A 15,360-nucleotide genomic window follows, 5' to 3' on the forward strand; every position below is an offset into this window, starting at 1 on the left:
AGCCTGCTGCAGCCTAACGACGTGAACAAACACCGTACGTCCCCGCAGCGCGCCCACGCCAGGTAAGGACAGTCTGGTGCCAGAAGCGCGCGTTGCCTCGGCCCCTTCCGCTGACCAGGCTGCACCACGAGTGCAGCAGGCAGAGAACCTGCTGCCCGAGGGCACCACGATGTCCCTGTGCTTCGGCTGTAGAGCCGGGAAAGGTGCCACAGCCAGGCACGGCTCCTTTCCCCTGCTTCCCCCCCACAACCCACTTGTAAGTAACAAGCTTCCACTCCCTAAATAATGCAGAAATGGAGAACAGAGTAGAAAGCAGAAGAGCCAAACTTCCACCACTCGGCTGATTGAGATGGCCCTAAACCACTGCTGTAGTGAGAACTCTCTAATAAAAAATGAGGAACTTGGTAAATGAAAGAGAGCACTAACGAGGCAAAGCGGGTGGGGGGTACACGACAAGCTCACTCTCCTGATGAGACCAGGACAGAGCTTTGACCACTGGCAGCTAAACTGACCTTACCTGGAGATAAAGGTGAGGAGAAGAGGTACGAGGAGTCACTACCCAGGCAGGTGACAACTCAACACCCCCAGGAAAAGCTACAGTCTGGTTCTCCTTACCTTTGATTTCACTAGCTTGGTGATACTCTCCTTCAGCGTCCCCTCAACAGCAGCAAGCTTGGTGGCGACAGTGTTATTGAGCTGGCCAGCGACAGGGTCCATGCTCTTGGAAATGCCTGGACACAACACAAACACGTCAAAGTTGCAGCTTTAAGCCTAGAGTCACACTTCAAAACCCAAAAAAGAAAACAGAGTCAAACTCTTCTTGGATATGACACAGCGAGGAGCAATGCTCACAAGCTCTGGCTTGGGACACTGAGGTTAGACATTAGGAGAAACTTTTTGTTAGGAAGGTGGTACAGCTCTGGAAGTCACCAGAGAGGCTGTGGGATCTCCCACCTTCAAGACTTGCCCAGACAAAGTCACAGCTGACCTGATCTAGAATAGCGAGTGGCCCTGCTTCATGCAGACTGGTGGACGCTGGTGGCTGCAGAAGGCTTTCCCACCAGCATTTCTTTGAACGCTTCCTTACATGGATGGTGCCAGTGCCTCAAGGAAGGGCAAAGGCAAGTTTAAATTTGCCCCAGTCAAGTCTCACCATGTCCAAACTCATTAGCTTCCTTTGCCTTCCTCCACTGAACAGACTCCAGAGGTTTTATGGATTGTAACAGAAGGTCAGACCAGACTCTCTGGAACAGCATCTCCTCCAGGAGCCTCATACTCCTTCCAAACCACAACTCCTCAGATTACAGCGGGGCCCGCAACAGTTTAAAGTGCAATGACTAATCTTCATGTAACCTAACTCCTGCTCCATACAGTGCCAACATTTTTTACACAGCATGCTTTCAATCCCTACGGGGCAAACTTCAGGGATCCACCTTCAAAACCCAGGCAGCACCACTCACACTGGGGTACAGTCTTCTTCATCTCCTCACGAATGGTCCTCTCCAGACGGTTACACACAGCGGTGGAAAGGGACTGAGAAAGCTGCTGAGACAGATGCTCCTGGAGCTGCCCGTTGCGCTGCTGTCCTTCCGTCAGCACTCGGTCTAGTCTTCTCTCTAATGAGAATGCACGTTAAGGAGCACAAACAACAGGTTTCCTCTCTACCCTCAACACTCCTGTCCACACAGACAGACACTAGCCTCACCTCCAGAGGCTCAGCGACAGCAAATTTGTGGCTCTGGTGACAGATGGGTTTATGTAGCATCGCTGATGTGTCCCTGGAAACAACAGGGTGCTCTTAAACAACTGATCAGGGTGAGAGAAGAGCTCTGGAAGGCAGGTAGAAACGCCAAACAGCTAAAACTAGCTCGGCAGCAGTGTTCCCTACACACTGCGGGTTAACTTAGCTGTCCCCGGAGGCAGCTCAGCCCCACGCAGCCGCTCCAGCGGGATGGGGGAGAGAACAGGAACGGTAAAAGTGAGAAAGCTCACGGGTTGAGATAAAGACAGTTTAACAGGTACAGCAAAAGCTGCACAAGAGAGCCAAGCAAAACAAGGAATTCATTTACTACTTCCCATCGGCGAGCAGGTGTGCAGCCATCCCCAGGAAAGCAGGGCTCCATCATGCGTAACGGGGACTTGGGAAGACAAACGTCGTCACTCCAAACGCCCTGTCCTGCCTCCAGCTTTTACTGCCGGGCACAGTGTTACAGGGTGTGGGACATCCCTTGGGTCAGTTGTCCCCGCTCTCTCTCCTCCCTACTTCTTGCCTACCCCCAGCCTGCTCGCCGGTGGAGCAGCGTGACAAACAGAGAAGACCTTGACAGGGTTTAGCAACAGAGAAAACATCAGTCTGTTATCAATGTCGTTTTGGTCGCAGATCCAAAACATACCACCATACAAGCTGCTGTGAAGAAAATTAGCTCCATCTCAGCACAACCAGTATAGAAACCAAGAAGCCGAATATCCCTAAAAAGCAAATCGGTAAAAATGTTTCTACAGGATGGAATTGGTGGATACGAGCAGTATAGCGAGGAGGAGCAAACACAGGCTTAATAAAAGCATCTTGTGAAGCAACCAAGCTCTCTGAGGAAGCCAACACACAAACACCGAGATGCACGTTCATCTTAAAAACAAAACAAAACAAAAAACAACCCCCAAAAACCCCCCAAAACCAACAAAACAAACAATGAAAAGACAATTCAGCTGCTGACAAAATTCAGTGCAGGTATGACGGTGTGCAGATAGAGGAAAATTATTCTAATATTACAATATAGCTCTAGAGTCCCAACTTCAGTAGAAAGCTGTGTGAATTATCTATGAAATTATCAGCCTCGTGCTCAAAAAGGGAAATCCAAGACTAATTAATACAGCAAACATTGTCCCGTCACAGAAGTTAAGAGTGATTTCAGACATGAGACAGGCTAGAGCTGCTCGGTCTGGGGAACGTGACCAAATTCAGTGGAGCAAAAGATGTACAGGAACTGACTATTCACAATACAGTACAAATAATCTGATACCAGGTTTGAAGAGACCAAAAGAAAGTACTTTTCAGGATAATGTATTAGGTACACCACTAGCCTACTCCAACGTTGCAGCGCTTATGGTCTTAACGGGTAACTAGAAGATTTAGTGGCATGGAGAAAGTATCAGTTCTTCTCTGTTCTGTTTCTGAGATTCTTGCCCTTAGAAAGGGACTGAGAGGAACCAGAATAGTTATTCTACTGCAGCCAGGCAATTCTACTGCACCTACGGCCCACACCACCAAGATCTTGAACTTTCTTAGTTTTCCTCATTGACTGAGGAAAATCCTTAACGGATGGAGAGCAGCCCTGAGGAGAAGGACTTGGGGGTCTTGAGGGACAAGAAGCTCAACATGAGCCAGCAATGTGCGCTGGCAGCCCAGAAAGCCAGCCGTGTCCTGGGCTGCGTGTCCAGCAGCGTGAGCAGCAGGTCGAGGGAGGGGATTCTGCCCCTCTGCTCCGCTCTGCTGAGACCCCCCTGCAGTGCTGCGTCCAGCTCGGGGGTCCCCAGGACAAGAAGGACATGGAGCTGGTGGAGTAAGTCCAGAGGAGGCCACGGAGATGATGCGAGGGCTGGAGCACCTCTGCTGTGGAGACCTCAGGCTGAGAGAGTTGGGGTTGTTCAGCCTGGAGAAGAGAAGGCTGCGGGGAGACCTTAGAGCCCCTTCCAGTCCCTGTTAAAGGGGCTCCAGGAAAGCTGGAGAGGGGCTGGTGACAAGGGCAGGGAGTGACAGGCCAAGGGGAATGGCCTGAAGCTGCAGGAGGAGAGATGGGGATGGGATGGGAGGCAGAAATCCTTCCCTGTGAGGGTGCTGAGGCCCTGGCACAGGGTGCCCAGAGAAGCTGTGGCTGCCCCTGGCTCCCTGGCAGTGTTCAAGGCCAGGTTGATGGGGCTTTGGGCACCCTGGGCTAGTGGAGGGCGTCCCTGCCCATGGCAGGGGGTGGGACTGGATGGGCTGTGAGGTCCCTTCCCACCCGAACCAGTCTGGGATTCTATGTCTCTAGTCCACCTCACAGCCTTCCACTCAACTCCCACACAACATTTGCCAACAAGGATACGCTCCTGCTCCTGCTGGGAGTCGATCACCCTCTCCACGTGGCCCATAAGGGAGCTCTGGATGGCATCAAGGTGATCCGTGAGTCTCTGCAGCAGCTCCATCTGGTTCTGACGCAGCTCAGAGAGCTCCCGCTGTTGGCTCCTCAATATGCACATCAGCTCATCCTGGAACTCCGGTGTCACCTACATGTGGAGAGGACAAACATTCATTTCTAACAGGATCAGAGGTCAGTCCAAGCTTTCTGTTAGGTATGAAGTCAACCCCTGTGCCTAGAACTGAAGCGTAACACACAAAGCGGAAAAACAGGGCCAGCTTAATGCCCATTTCTAAGACTTTTGTTCCAAGAAATAAACTGAAAAAAAAAGTACATGAAATTCCCACACAGAATTCATAAATGGTTGCTTAGATTCAAGACTCTCTTCAAAGCTCTGGCATCTAAAAGAAAACAGAAGAAAACCTCCTATTCACTTTTGGGCAGGTACCAAGAGCGTTTAGGCCTCTGAATGTAAATAATGACCTCAAACACTTATGAAAGAGCTGTGCAATCCGCAGAGTAAGGAGGAGGTTTCCCAGAGCACTTTTTCAGCTCTTTCACTTACTCATGAATAACCAAACAACTGGAGAAGTATAGATGTATAGTTCATCGTCTCTTCACCTGCTCAAAATATCTGAAGGAGGGAATCAAGAGCAGTTTAAGAAGTGTACGCAACTCGGCTGAGAGCACTTCCTGCCAGACAGGAAGGTACTATCAACAGAGATAAGGAATTCCAACAGGCCAGTCCCACCACGACTCTCTACTTTGCTGGGAACAGCTTATCCTGCCGCCGACACGTGCGAGTCATCTCGGCAGGGAAGAGGAAATGAGCGGTAGAGTTTTGGATGATACAGGGCTTGTGAGAACACAGAAACGCACATCGGCGTGCAAAGGCGAGAAGAAAGCCATCGGTCTGGACCGAGCAGCAACTTCTCTGCTGCGCGGAGTCAAGGAACAGAGCAATGCCAAGCCCAGGCGCAGCCCCAGCGCAGCCTGCTTGGGCACAGCAGGGCCCCACGGTACTTCGAGGAACAGGGATGAACTTTCTCTCAGGTAAGACAATAAATCCAGCTGAAGCATCGTGGCCTTCGGACAGACTGCAGAGCAGCTCTGACTCACCTGGTGGTTGGATGATCTTGGCGACTGATTCACATCCCTGGAAATAAACAGAGAAATAGTAGTAATCCAATTATGTCAATTAGCTGCTTTTATTATCCAAGTCTTCTGCCAAGACAGATCACGCGTTTTACGGTTGCTTTAGATTTTACCCAACAGCTCATACTTCTGTTTTGCCTAGTATAACACAAAGAGTGACGAAAAGGTGACGAAATCCCAGTCCTTACAGCACTGTGACTCCATCACCTGCACTATCCACAAGCCCTGAAGCTCCTTACAGACCGGTCCCTTCGCAGGGAGGGGATTTGAACCAAGTCTTAATGACGACCATTACAAAGAACAACGCCCACTGATTTTTTCAGTTTTGTCCAAATTCAAAGCCAGGGAAGGCTTTGGCAAACCACTTTTGAAGGTCTCCTGATATTTAACAAGAAAAATCAAGTACCCGTTTGTTAAATATAGAATTAACGAGTGTCAAATCATCTAGAACAATTCCAGCTCTCAAGGTGAAGAAACTAGTGAAGCACTTCAGCATATAGAGCAGAATAAAGGAAAACACTGAGCTGACCCACTAATATTGCACGTCTCCATCAAAGTCACAGACCTATGGTTATTCAAAAGCTACCAGAAGGAAAGCAAACATTTGTTGCTCCCAGACAGCATCCATTCAGCAGCTTTAAAAGGCCTGAGGCAAGAAAAATGAAAGTCATTTCAGAGACTAAGAGCTTCTGGGTGTCACAGTAGAGGACCAAGCCAGAAACTTAATGCCATAGCCCATCTCTGACGTAATGTGCACAGCTAGAGACCCAAATCACGGGGCTATGGGAACACAAGAAGAGGAGAGCGCCCCGTGCAGAAGCTGTGCTGCTCTCCTCACATTAACGCAGACAGGTTGGTCTGATTTGCCACGGGCAGACCTTTCCAGTCATCAGTCATCACTTACAAGACATTCATACGGGCATGTTTAGAAACACGCAAAAGCAGCAAGCAGGTAAAAAACGACAGGTACTGCTGAACAAGGGCACTGTGCCAGCGCTCAGAAGGCAATTAGAAACGGAGGCCGCGTTAAGCTATACTCACAGCGTCACAGTTCCAATGAAGCCTTCACTGAAACCGGCAAACGGATCCAGCGTCCCCCCACAACGCGCAATTTACCTCCCCACATGTTCTTCCGAAGCCCAGGCTACAGTTTGGATTTTGAGCCCCAGCTACAAAGGTAGTACAGACCCTACTCCCACAGCGAGTAACCAGCAACACTCCCTGCGGGGTTACTGCCGTTTGCAGCACGGGGTGAGGGCTGGGAGCACGCGGCTGCAGCCCAGCCTCAGACCCTAGTCTCGCTGTAACGGCTGCATCAGGTTGTGGCCCTGCACGGCTGGTCCCGCAGCCACCTGGATTCTGGCAAGCCCAGCGTACCCGTCATCTTTCTTGCCCTTCCGCTTTAGCTTTGGGGAAGCCCGGGGGGATGCCTTGGCTTTCCAGTCCTTCACAGGCAGCCTCTGCGTAGACGCTTTGGCACCAAATCCACCTGACGTAGAAGCCAAGCTCGCAACTTCGTCATCATGGTCACTATGAAGGAACAGGAGGGGAGAGGACATCACTTGCAATACTGGACAGCGTTAGCCTTCGCTAAGGGGAGGGGAGTCACACGCCGCTCTTCACCCACACACGGCCAGAGTCACACAGCTAAGGACACCTGCCACCTTGGTCTTTAACACAGAGACGGAGCTCAGCACGTGCTGCTCCATTTCCACCCTGGCTGAGCTCGAGCGCTGCGTAACAAGACTCGAAGGGTCTCTGCGGCTCAGGCAGCGTGGCGGAATGCTGTCTGTTCTTGCTGCATACGCACGCTAGCACGTACGCTCTAGGGTGTGACGCCGAGCCAGCGCGGAACCCAAGCACAGCACATCCTTACAGCTTTACCCAGAAAGCACGTAATGCAGCGAGTATTGCAGGAACGGGGGAGAATCAGGCTGAGCCTAGGAAGTGCATGATCCGTGGGGTCAATACAGGCTGCACGTTTCAGCCGGAATTGAAGTGTGGATTATGAAACTGTCAAACAGGGCTGAGCTTGCCAGGCACACAGAACGTGCCCACAGAGCTTTCGGGTGGCTCATGAGGGAGCAAAGATGTCAAAAACGAGAAACTAACTCCTGGGATACCCTCGCTACCTTGTCTAAGGCACAGTATTTGGAAACTGATCCCTTAATAGGTTTTCCCTGGTAATTAAACCAAGCTTCGTCCATGCTCTTAGGAGCAGCACAGTCAAAGCTTTTCCTACAGACAGTAAATTGGAGACAGTGCCCAGAGGCCAATGTCACGATCAGCTGAAGTCATCAGAACATTACAGAAGCTGGACAGCATACACGCGTTAAGTCAGGAGACAAAGCAAAGACATTCACCCCACACGTGAAGGCTTGCTGGGGAGAGAAGCACGAATGCAGCCTGAACTGAGTCCATGCAGGGCGAGAGAGGGGGCTGAGCACTCTGGTACCTTTGTTCTGCACTAGCATCCTGGCTGTCATGCTGCAGCAGGTGGTAGCTGTGTCGATGATAGGAAGAGCTCTTGTGCTTTTCTTCAACCTCATCCCTTGGGCTAGAGGAGGTTAAAAAAAAAAAAAGAGAAAATACTATCATGAAAATCTCTTTCAGCTTGGATATTTGCTCACTCCACTTCTCATGAGAGATCCTGATAGAAGGTCTATACCAAACAAAACCCCACACCTATCTGCACAGAGCCAGAAAGCCACGGGTGTTGTTTAAAGGCAGGAAACACTCAAACTTCTCCGTGCATTTTTCTGGGGGCCTTAAGAAGGGAGAAGCAGCTCAGCTATGCTTCAGGCATGAACCAAGAACAATCTCCCAACAGACATTCATGCAAGACAAGTACGGCAGTACTCAAAACGAGCAGTATAGCGTACTTCAGTGAATAGCAACATCTTGGGTTTGGTTTTCCTCAAGTAATACTGATCACTGGGGCAAAAATCATCAGTGCTTCTCAGTTCTTTCAGGTGTCTGAGGCAGCGTGTGAATTTAAAGGGTTAGCTCTACCAGACAGAACACAATTGTAACAGTGAATCTAGCCTGAGTTTCGTAAAGATTTTGAAAGAAAATTGCACATGCTTCTAACTGTAAACGAGGTCTATCAGAATTCAGCTTGGAGGAAGATTTTTAGACAGCAGAGAGCACTTGCTACTTTCACATAGGCTGATGGCTTGACTGAGCTGGAATGTAAAACAAACAAACAAACAAAATCTCTTGGATCCAGAGATATCTGATCTTCTGATATGAGAAGTCCTGAAGAACTCAAAGATGGAGTGGGATTGAGGGGAGTTGCAAACTCCTATAAAAGTATTTTCTCAACTTCAAATTATGAGCAAAAGCAAAACCGCTTTGAGTAGACATGGCCTCAGTGCCCTCCCCACAGCCGTCAGAACCGAGAGCGTTTCCTGAAGCAGCATCCTCAGGTGTGGAGGCACAAGGTGAGGCCTTTGTCTCACAATTCCGATGGAAGGGAACAACCCTGGGTGGTTTGAGGGACAAACACGGACACTCTCAGCCTGCTAGTCCTGTAGAAAAGGAAGGTGTTTGCAGGCTCTCGTGGTGCATGCAGCCCCAGTCTAGATGGGCTCCAGAGGTGCCAGATGCATCTCGCAGTTCCCATCCCACTACAAGATGGGGACATGAATTCTGCGATGAATCCTAGCACTGCTCCAGTGTATTAGTTTGCTCCTGGTAAGCAGAGTACGTGATGTTGCCCCATTCTGCATGCCTGCTCCACAGAGACATTGCCATTCATTTTCTGACTTCTAAAGTACTTTATTTACAATGCTAGCTGCACAGAGCCAATCCTAGAAGAGAGATAAATAATTAACCTATAATCAAACCTGTCAAACATATGCTAATTGATTCCTTTCAACAAAAGCATGCAGGAATGCATCACCTGGGGCAGAATTTAGCTTGTATTGGTTTTATTTCCAGAGTACAAAAAAAAAATAATCATCTCATCTCAAGTGTCCATTCCCAGGTGAAGATGAAGGCCAATAAAGTAGACTTTTTGCCTTCTTAACAGAGATCCTTTATGCTGCAAGGGGTGTTAGAGAGCACAAATTGTTAGAGCTGGCCTAGGAAGTTCAGGACACAACACAGACAGACCAAGCACACAGGAAGGTTGAATCATCAGATCCTTTAAGGAAAGGAGGGATGGAGAACTGTTCCGGCTTAATCACTACGTAAGAGCTTTTCACCAAGGTAGCGATTTGGCCACTGCAAAGAAACTGCCCTAAGCAAGACAAACCCAAGTGATTACCTGTCTGCCATGCTGTTCCTGGTTTCTCTGGTTATGTCAGGAGCTGCTGGCCACGGCTGACTCACAACACTGTCAGAAGATGCATTTTCCTGAGTTAAAGCAGTCTCCAGCAATGATGGAGCATTCAGTCTGTCCACCTCCACTGGAGGCATGTCCAAAGAGTGGTGGCTGTGCTCTGAATTGTGCCTGTTCCTCGGAGACAGCAAATGCAAGGCTGAGGCGGCGGATGCCATGCTGTCTGCGTGATGACTGGGCTCCAGCACCTCCGCAGGGAGCCCAGACGGAGCTGCCGCGAAGCTGCGTTGCAAGGTCTCGGAAGCAATCTCTGGGATATCTTGGGACATGGCTGTGGAAGCAGAGGAAATGACGTCTGGAGAGCGCTCACGGGTGGGAGAAGCTTGGGGCACCACCAAGGGCTCCACCTCCTGCAGTTCCAGCGCTAGAGAGGAGTTTCCTGGTGCGACCTGAGTACAAAAATCAAACAGGAGCCTTCAGGGTAATGCGGAGACACCCCAAGAGCCCCTGGTACCTTACACCAACCAGCTCTGGAAACAGCCAGCTGTATCCTTTCCTCCTGTGATCCCTGTGCTCCCACTCTGCTCAGCAGACAGAGAAGGGCCCCAGGACTTGTAACAGACTCTCACACCTGGGCTAACACCACAATTAAACCAAGGATAGTTTGAACACACTTTCAAAAGAAAGTGTCACACCAGTTCTACCTCCCTGCTCCAGGATCCCTTCTCTTTGAGGGAAAAAGTTAGTTTTAACATTGAGTATCTCCTGGACTGAAAGCTTTTTTCAATTTCAAGCTGTGGTTGTAATCTGTTTTACAACACACCTGGAAAGAAAAATTTAGGAATAGGAAATGATTATTTCAGACTCATCAGACCAAGAAGGAGGAAGAAACCTTTCCAGGTAGCACTGTCTCCTAATACAAAGGCTGACCATGTCCAACCAAGCTAGAGCTGTCTAGTTTTCAGAGACGTGCCACTTTACACGAGGTCAGGTTCCATTAAACCTGGCTGCAGAACTGTGCCAGCGGCTCTTTTCCAACGGGCAATTGCTGTCCCCGTTAATATCCAAATAAGTCTAATTGCAGCTTGTATAGGCCCACAGAGAGAGGTCCCCTGGCCCACGAGGAGAAGGAAGGGAGCAACATTTGGAGCCTTACTGGAACAGGAGCCTTTGGTGTTAGCTTGTCAGGGAGGCCTGGGATAAGGACTGAATGGCTCCTAGGACTAGTCTGGAGACTGCTGCTACTGCTACTCAGCGTGAGGCTGGTGTCCAGCTGCATCTTGGGGCTCACAGTCAAGTCTTCCGATGGCCTGAAGAAAACAGAGACACAAACAAATCAAGCAGGCCAACCTAATGATACAGAACTGCATCAAACACTCGAGGTGAGGAGATGGGATCCGCAGGTCAATGCAGGAGCCCAACCCAAACTTCACCGGTGTTCTCCAAGCCCTTGCTCTTTCCACCATGGTCAGCTACTCCCTGTCAACTAGCACCTCCATCTCCTAGTCCTCATACAGCCCAAAGAGATGCTGGGTGGAAATAAAACAAAACACACACCCCCCCAAAAAAAAGAGGGGCATCGCAATCTCTTAGAATTCGAGGGGTCAATGAGAGAAAGGACCGGTTATATCTTCAGTGCACACCGCAGAGTTTAGGGAGAAACAGGACACTACGGGATAGGTCTTTGTCCTTTTCCAAGCCTCCAGAAGTGAAGTTTTCACCTGTTATGCGGCCTAACCCACTGTGACACTAGTAAGATTTTCCTAACGGTCCCAATTACCTCCCTGTCCTTGGTGGCTGCAGTGTTCTCTTACCTGTAAACAGGAGCAGCCCTTTGGGAGAAGCAGTAAAGCACCAAAACTGAGATGCAATAAGAGAATCCCTATGAGGCACAAACGAAACGCTACTGTTGGCCCCTCGGATGACAACAGGCGTGCTCCAAGCTGCTTTAGAGATGGAAACAGTTGCCCAAATAGGGACGTTGGGACTCGGACCAGTTTCTAACTCTGGTTACAGTCTCCTCTCCTACATTATGCACTGCAGCTCTGCACCACCCTGAAGGACCGCATCAGTTCAGCTGCGGATGCATTATTTAATACACGCGCTATTTACCTGGGCATAGAGGCATCTGTGACAGAAGTGCTACTCATGGCTGTGACTGCAGTCAGGGAACTGACGCTGCTGCCTGGAGATACAGCGATCTAGAAGAAAATACGCAGCGGTCAGGATGTGATAGAAGAGTCCAACAGTAGAAATTAACTTGAGAATGCTGGCTTTGGAACTCCAGAAGAGTCTTGGGTAAAGAGGGAATAGAAAAAACAATAGGTTGAGTTGTACTGCTAGGGTGCTCAGGTGCTGGTCGAAGGCATCCTCGTCACATGAGCCATGAGTGCTTTCACTGAGCAATTGCTCTCCCAAAACAAAGTGCCACCAGATCCCCAATTTTGTTCTTTGAGCCAAACTGCTCTTGTCCGGGTCTGCTGGCATGAGCGAGGCCAGAGTCTGTATGGGGTTTAGGTCCTGAGCTGCTGATACATGGAAGTAGAATGCTCCAGTGCAGAATAAGAGATATCTATCATCTAACTGGCTAGCAGCAAAGAGCACAGTGGGATATGCTGGCCCCCACTGCTGCTTCTGGCTACCAAGAAACACCTACAGAGAACTCCAACATAAGCACACAGGTACTCAGCTGGGAAAGCCAGGGTGGCCAAGCTTCTTAACGCTTGACAGTGCCTACCGCAGAGAGCAGAGACTGAGCTAAACTCAAGGCTGTGTCCAGCCTACAGAGCTCCTGGGTGCTGGTGCCACCAGGGAAAAGCCTGCTGCGAAATAGGTAGCAGTGAAGAGCCAGGCTTAAACGGAACAGTTGCACTGTTTAAACTGAAGAGTGAGCTGCTCCTTGCAGCAAACAGTACGTGCAACCATCACCCCATCAACTTCTCTCTCCTCCCTTGGGACAACTTTGCTACCTCTCAGGCACAAAATTAACTCCTGCACTCAGCAACTCTGCCAGCAACATCAAAACCTTTAGGAGGAGTTTAATTTATTCTTTGCTCCCCAAGCTGTCGCCAGGGGGCCGGGGTGGCGCTCTCTTTAGTCAACTCAGCACAAACTCCATTTCTGCACATCTCCATGTGCTGTCCATCCTCATCCAGGCTCCTCCAGTGCACGTTTAAGCTGTGGTGACAGTCATGCATTCCTCCCCGGGAGGGGGAAGCCCTGCCGTGGGCTGCGTACGCGGAGTGCTGCTCACAAGCACTCTCCTCCTCGCCTGTAAGAACTGTATCAGCACGGCAAATAACCGCTGACAGTTAATTTCTCACCGGAAGGCAGGAAAAACGCCACAGCTTCTCACCAGCGGAATCCACACACCATCTAATTATGTTGCAGATCACTTTTTCTTAAAGGATGCACTTTTTAAAATACTTTTTAATTTATGTCTACTCCCATTCTGAAAGCACATGGAGAAAAACTACACAGTCACAAATTCAGTGCAGAGGCACAGAAGCAGGCTATGCAGCAAGAATATCTGGGTGGGTTTAAGACAAACTAACATGACATCTGGATGCAGAGTGGCCAAGAAACAGTGGGCTCCTGCACCTCTACTTGTTGGCGTAACCAAGAAGGGGCAGCAGAAACCTGCGCTGAGTTAGACAGATGTGCACCGTCAGACAGCCTCTGGAAATGCCCAGCAGGACCCAAAGGCAGCACTTTCCCGAGGAAAATGCTTCACATGCGTCCTGATACCGAAATCCCTGGCGCAAGCACAGAAGACTTGCCTTCCGTACAAGTTAAGGCCTGCTGCTTTAGATTAAAAAACCAAGACACCAAGCTACTGGATGGACGATTTGCAGATCTTATGCAGAAGGTGCCACAGTCCCATCCACCTACCTGATCATTTCAGACACGCATTCCCACAGGATCCCATCAGACAGGATATGCAGAGATGGCATATTTTCTTCCATTATAGTTATATCACAACCCCAAACGACATGTGTAAACCAGCCTCCCAGCTTGGATGTAGTTATTTAGCAAACCCGTATTTCTACACAACGCAGTTGCATCAGCAGCTTTGTGGCTAAACACAGCACTTGCAATAAAAGCTTAGGCCAGCTTAGCATTTTAGATGTGCCAACACATCTTTACTAAGCTTGGTTTCTTGCACAGAGTTTCCTGTGTGCTCTGCATTCAGCTACTGCCTAAAAAGAGTTCCCCAAAGTAGCAAATCCTTGTACCACCAGTAACAGTGCTGCTCTCTGGTTACCTGTTGGAGGGATGTACTTGGTGTCATGAATGCATCTGGAGTCATCAGCTTAGGTTTGGCATCGTTTGAGAGTGAAAGGAAGTCTGCTGGTACAGGCAGGTCAGCGATACGCCGCAGGTCTGGTTGAGAGCCGTGCACCGATCCTTTTTCAGATCCCAGCCCTTCCGTGCTTAGATCAGCCATGTGGTCTGGAAAGGCTTCCAAGGGAGACATACAAATCAATTTACAGGAACTTCCCCCGAAAGCTAAAGCTTTAATTCCATAAAGTATGAACTTAGGCCATTTCCAGCCATACTAGTTTCCAAAAACAATGAGTGAAACCCCTGCAACATCCTCATCAAAGCTTAGGGCAAAGCAAATCCCGTGTTATGCTAAAGAGTGATGTTATCAGGCTGTGACAGCAAGAGATCCGAGCGTCCTTTCTTCCCTAAATGCAAGGCCAGTTTAACAGCCACATCCCAGACCGGTGAACGAACTGAAACAGCACACCACACACAGCCCAGTCCCCTCCACTCCCAAAGCTCTGCTGTCACTGCAATCTCTTCTGCTTGACAAGAGACAAACACCAAGTTTCTGGCACAAGTGCTAAATCACCTAGCAAGGCGAACTCAAGTGTGCACAAAGCATTAGTGCCCCTAGCCTGACGTGTCCCCATGCTCCATACTCGCACCGGGGTCCTGCTGTCCCCCCACCAACGGCCTTTAAAGGGTCAGCAACACTGAGGAGCGATTCAATACAAACGCTCACCAAATTCTTCATGAGAGCCATGGGAAGGCATGGATGCGCTCATGTCAGGACTATGAAGAGGCTGGAATCTAATCTGCACATCCTGTAGGGCCCTGAAAAAAACCAAAAACAAACCAGGCATCTCTGATTAGTTTATGAATCACCAAGGAAAGTCTAATGCTCAGAAGATTCCTCTTCACAGAACTGATTCCTTTGGAATACACGTTACTGTTTTCCGCCTGTGATAGAAGCAGCGGGCGCTGATCCTCATTCAGCTGCGTCACCTAGTTCTGGCACCCTTAGCATTCAAGAGATGTTTCCCAGCACTTACACATGAGCACAACTCTTAAGTCACTGCATACTCATGGCAACAAAAATACTAGCTTGCCACAGCACCATGCAGGGCTAGCTCCTGGGAAGGCCACACTGAGCACACCACAGGTAGAAGCTTCTATGGGTCCAAGTATGTTTTGTTATGAGCAAAAGGAATTGCGAAGTTAAATTTCTACAGGTCAGCGCAGGATTAGGACAGCCACAGACAGCTGCCCATGGTAGCTGCTACACATACTCACTTGGTGTGTACACAGAAGAGTTTTATCAGGACGCCTGCTGCTGATTCAACAGCCCCAGCTCCCTGAGCACCTTCTGGAAGCGAGACAAAAATAAAACATGAAGTTGGATGGAAACTGCAGACAAAGTACTAGAAGAACATCACAGCAGATGAACCAGCAAGATACAGCTTCATCACTTCTCCACCTCAAGCAGTGAATTCACCCTGTTAAGGGAAATTATATCCTACGCTCTCTTTACTTTTC

General features: G+C 49.4%; 1 protein-coding gene across 2 annotated transcripts in view; it reads right to left on the reverse strand.

Annotated features, from left to right (window-relative positions):
* EDC4 (enhancer of mRNA decapping 4) overlaps nt 1-15,360 on the reverse strand; it is a 36,163-nt gene that overhangs the window by 6,068 nt on the left and 14,735 nt on the right. The window contains exons 13-24 of one of the 2 annotated variants that reach the window (XM_075765203.1): nt 15,118-15,190; nt 14,567-14,658; nt 13,820-14,016; nt 11,668-11,756; nt 10,712-10,865; nt 9,541-10,004; nt 7,726-7,827; nt 6,648-6,800; nt 5,235-5,271; nt 4,083-4,263; nt 1,461-1,616; nt 616-731 (exon numbers count right to left, since the gene is read on the reverse strand). In XM_075765203.1, the coding sequence (XP_075621318.1) occupies nt 616-731; nt 1,461-1,616; nt 4,083-4,263; nt 5,235-5,271; nt 6,648-6,800; nt 7,726-7,827; nt 9,541-10,004; nt 10,712-10,865; nt 11,668-11,756; nt 13,820-14,016; nt 14,567-14,658; nt 15,118-15,190 (1,814 nt within the window). The remainder of the gene's footprint in view (nt 1-615; nt 732-1,460; nt 1,617-4,082; nt 4,264-5,234; nt 5,272-6,647; nt 6,801-7,725; nt 7,828-9,540; nt 10,005-10,711; nt 10,866-11,667; nt 11,757-13,819; nt 14,017-14,566; nt 14,659-15,117; nt 15,191-15,360) is intronic. The other variant, XM_075765204.1, reaches the window with a different exon arrangement.

The sequence above is a fragment of the Balearica regulorum genome, chromosome 13 (genome assembly GCF_011004875.1).
Source record: "Balearica regulorum gibbericeps isolate bBalReg1 chromosome 13, bBalReg1.pri, whole genome shotgun sequence".
Classification (NCBI taxonomy): Eukaryota; Metazoa; Chordata; class Aves; order Gruiformes; family Gruidae; genus Balearica; species Balearica regulorum.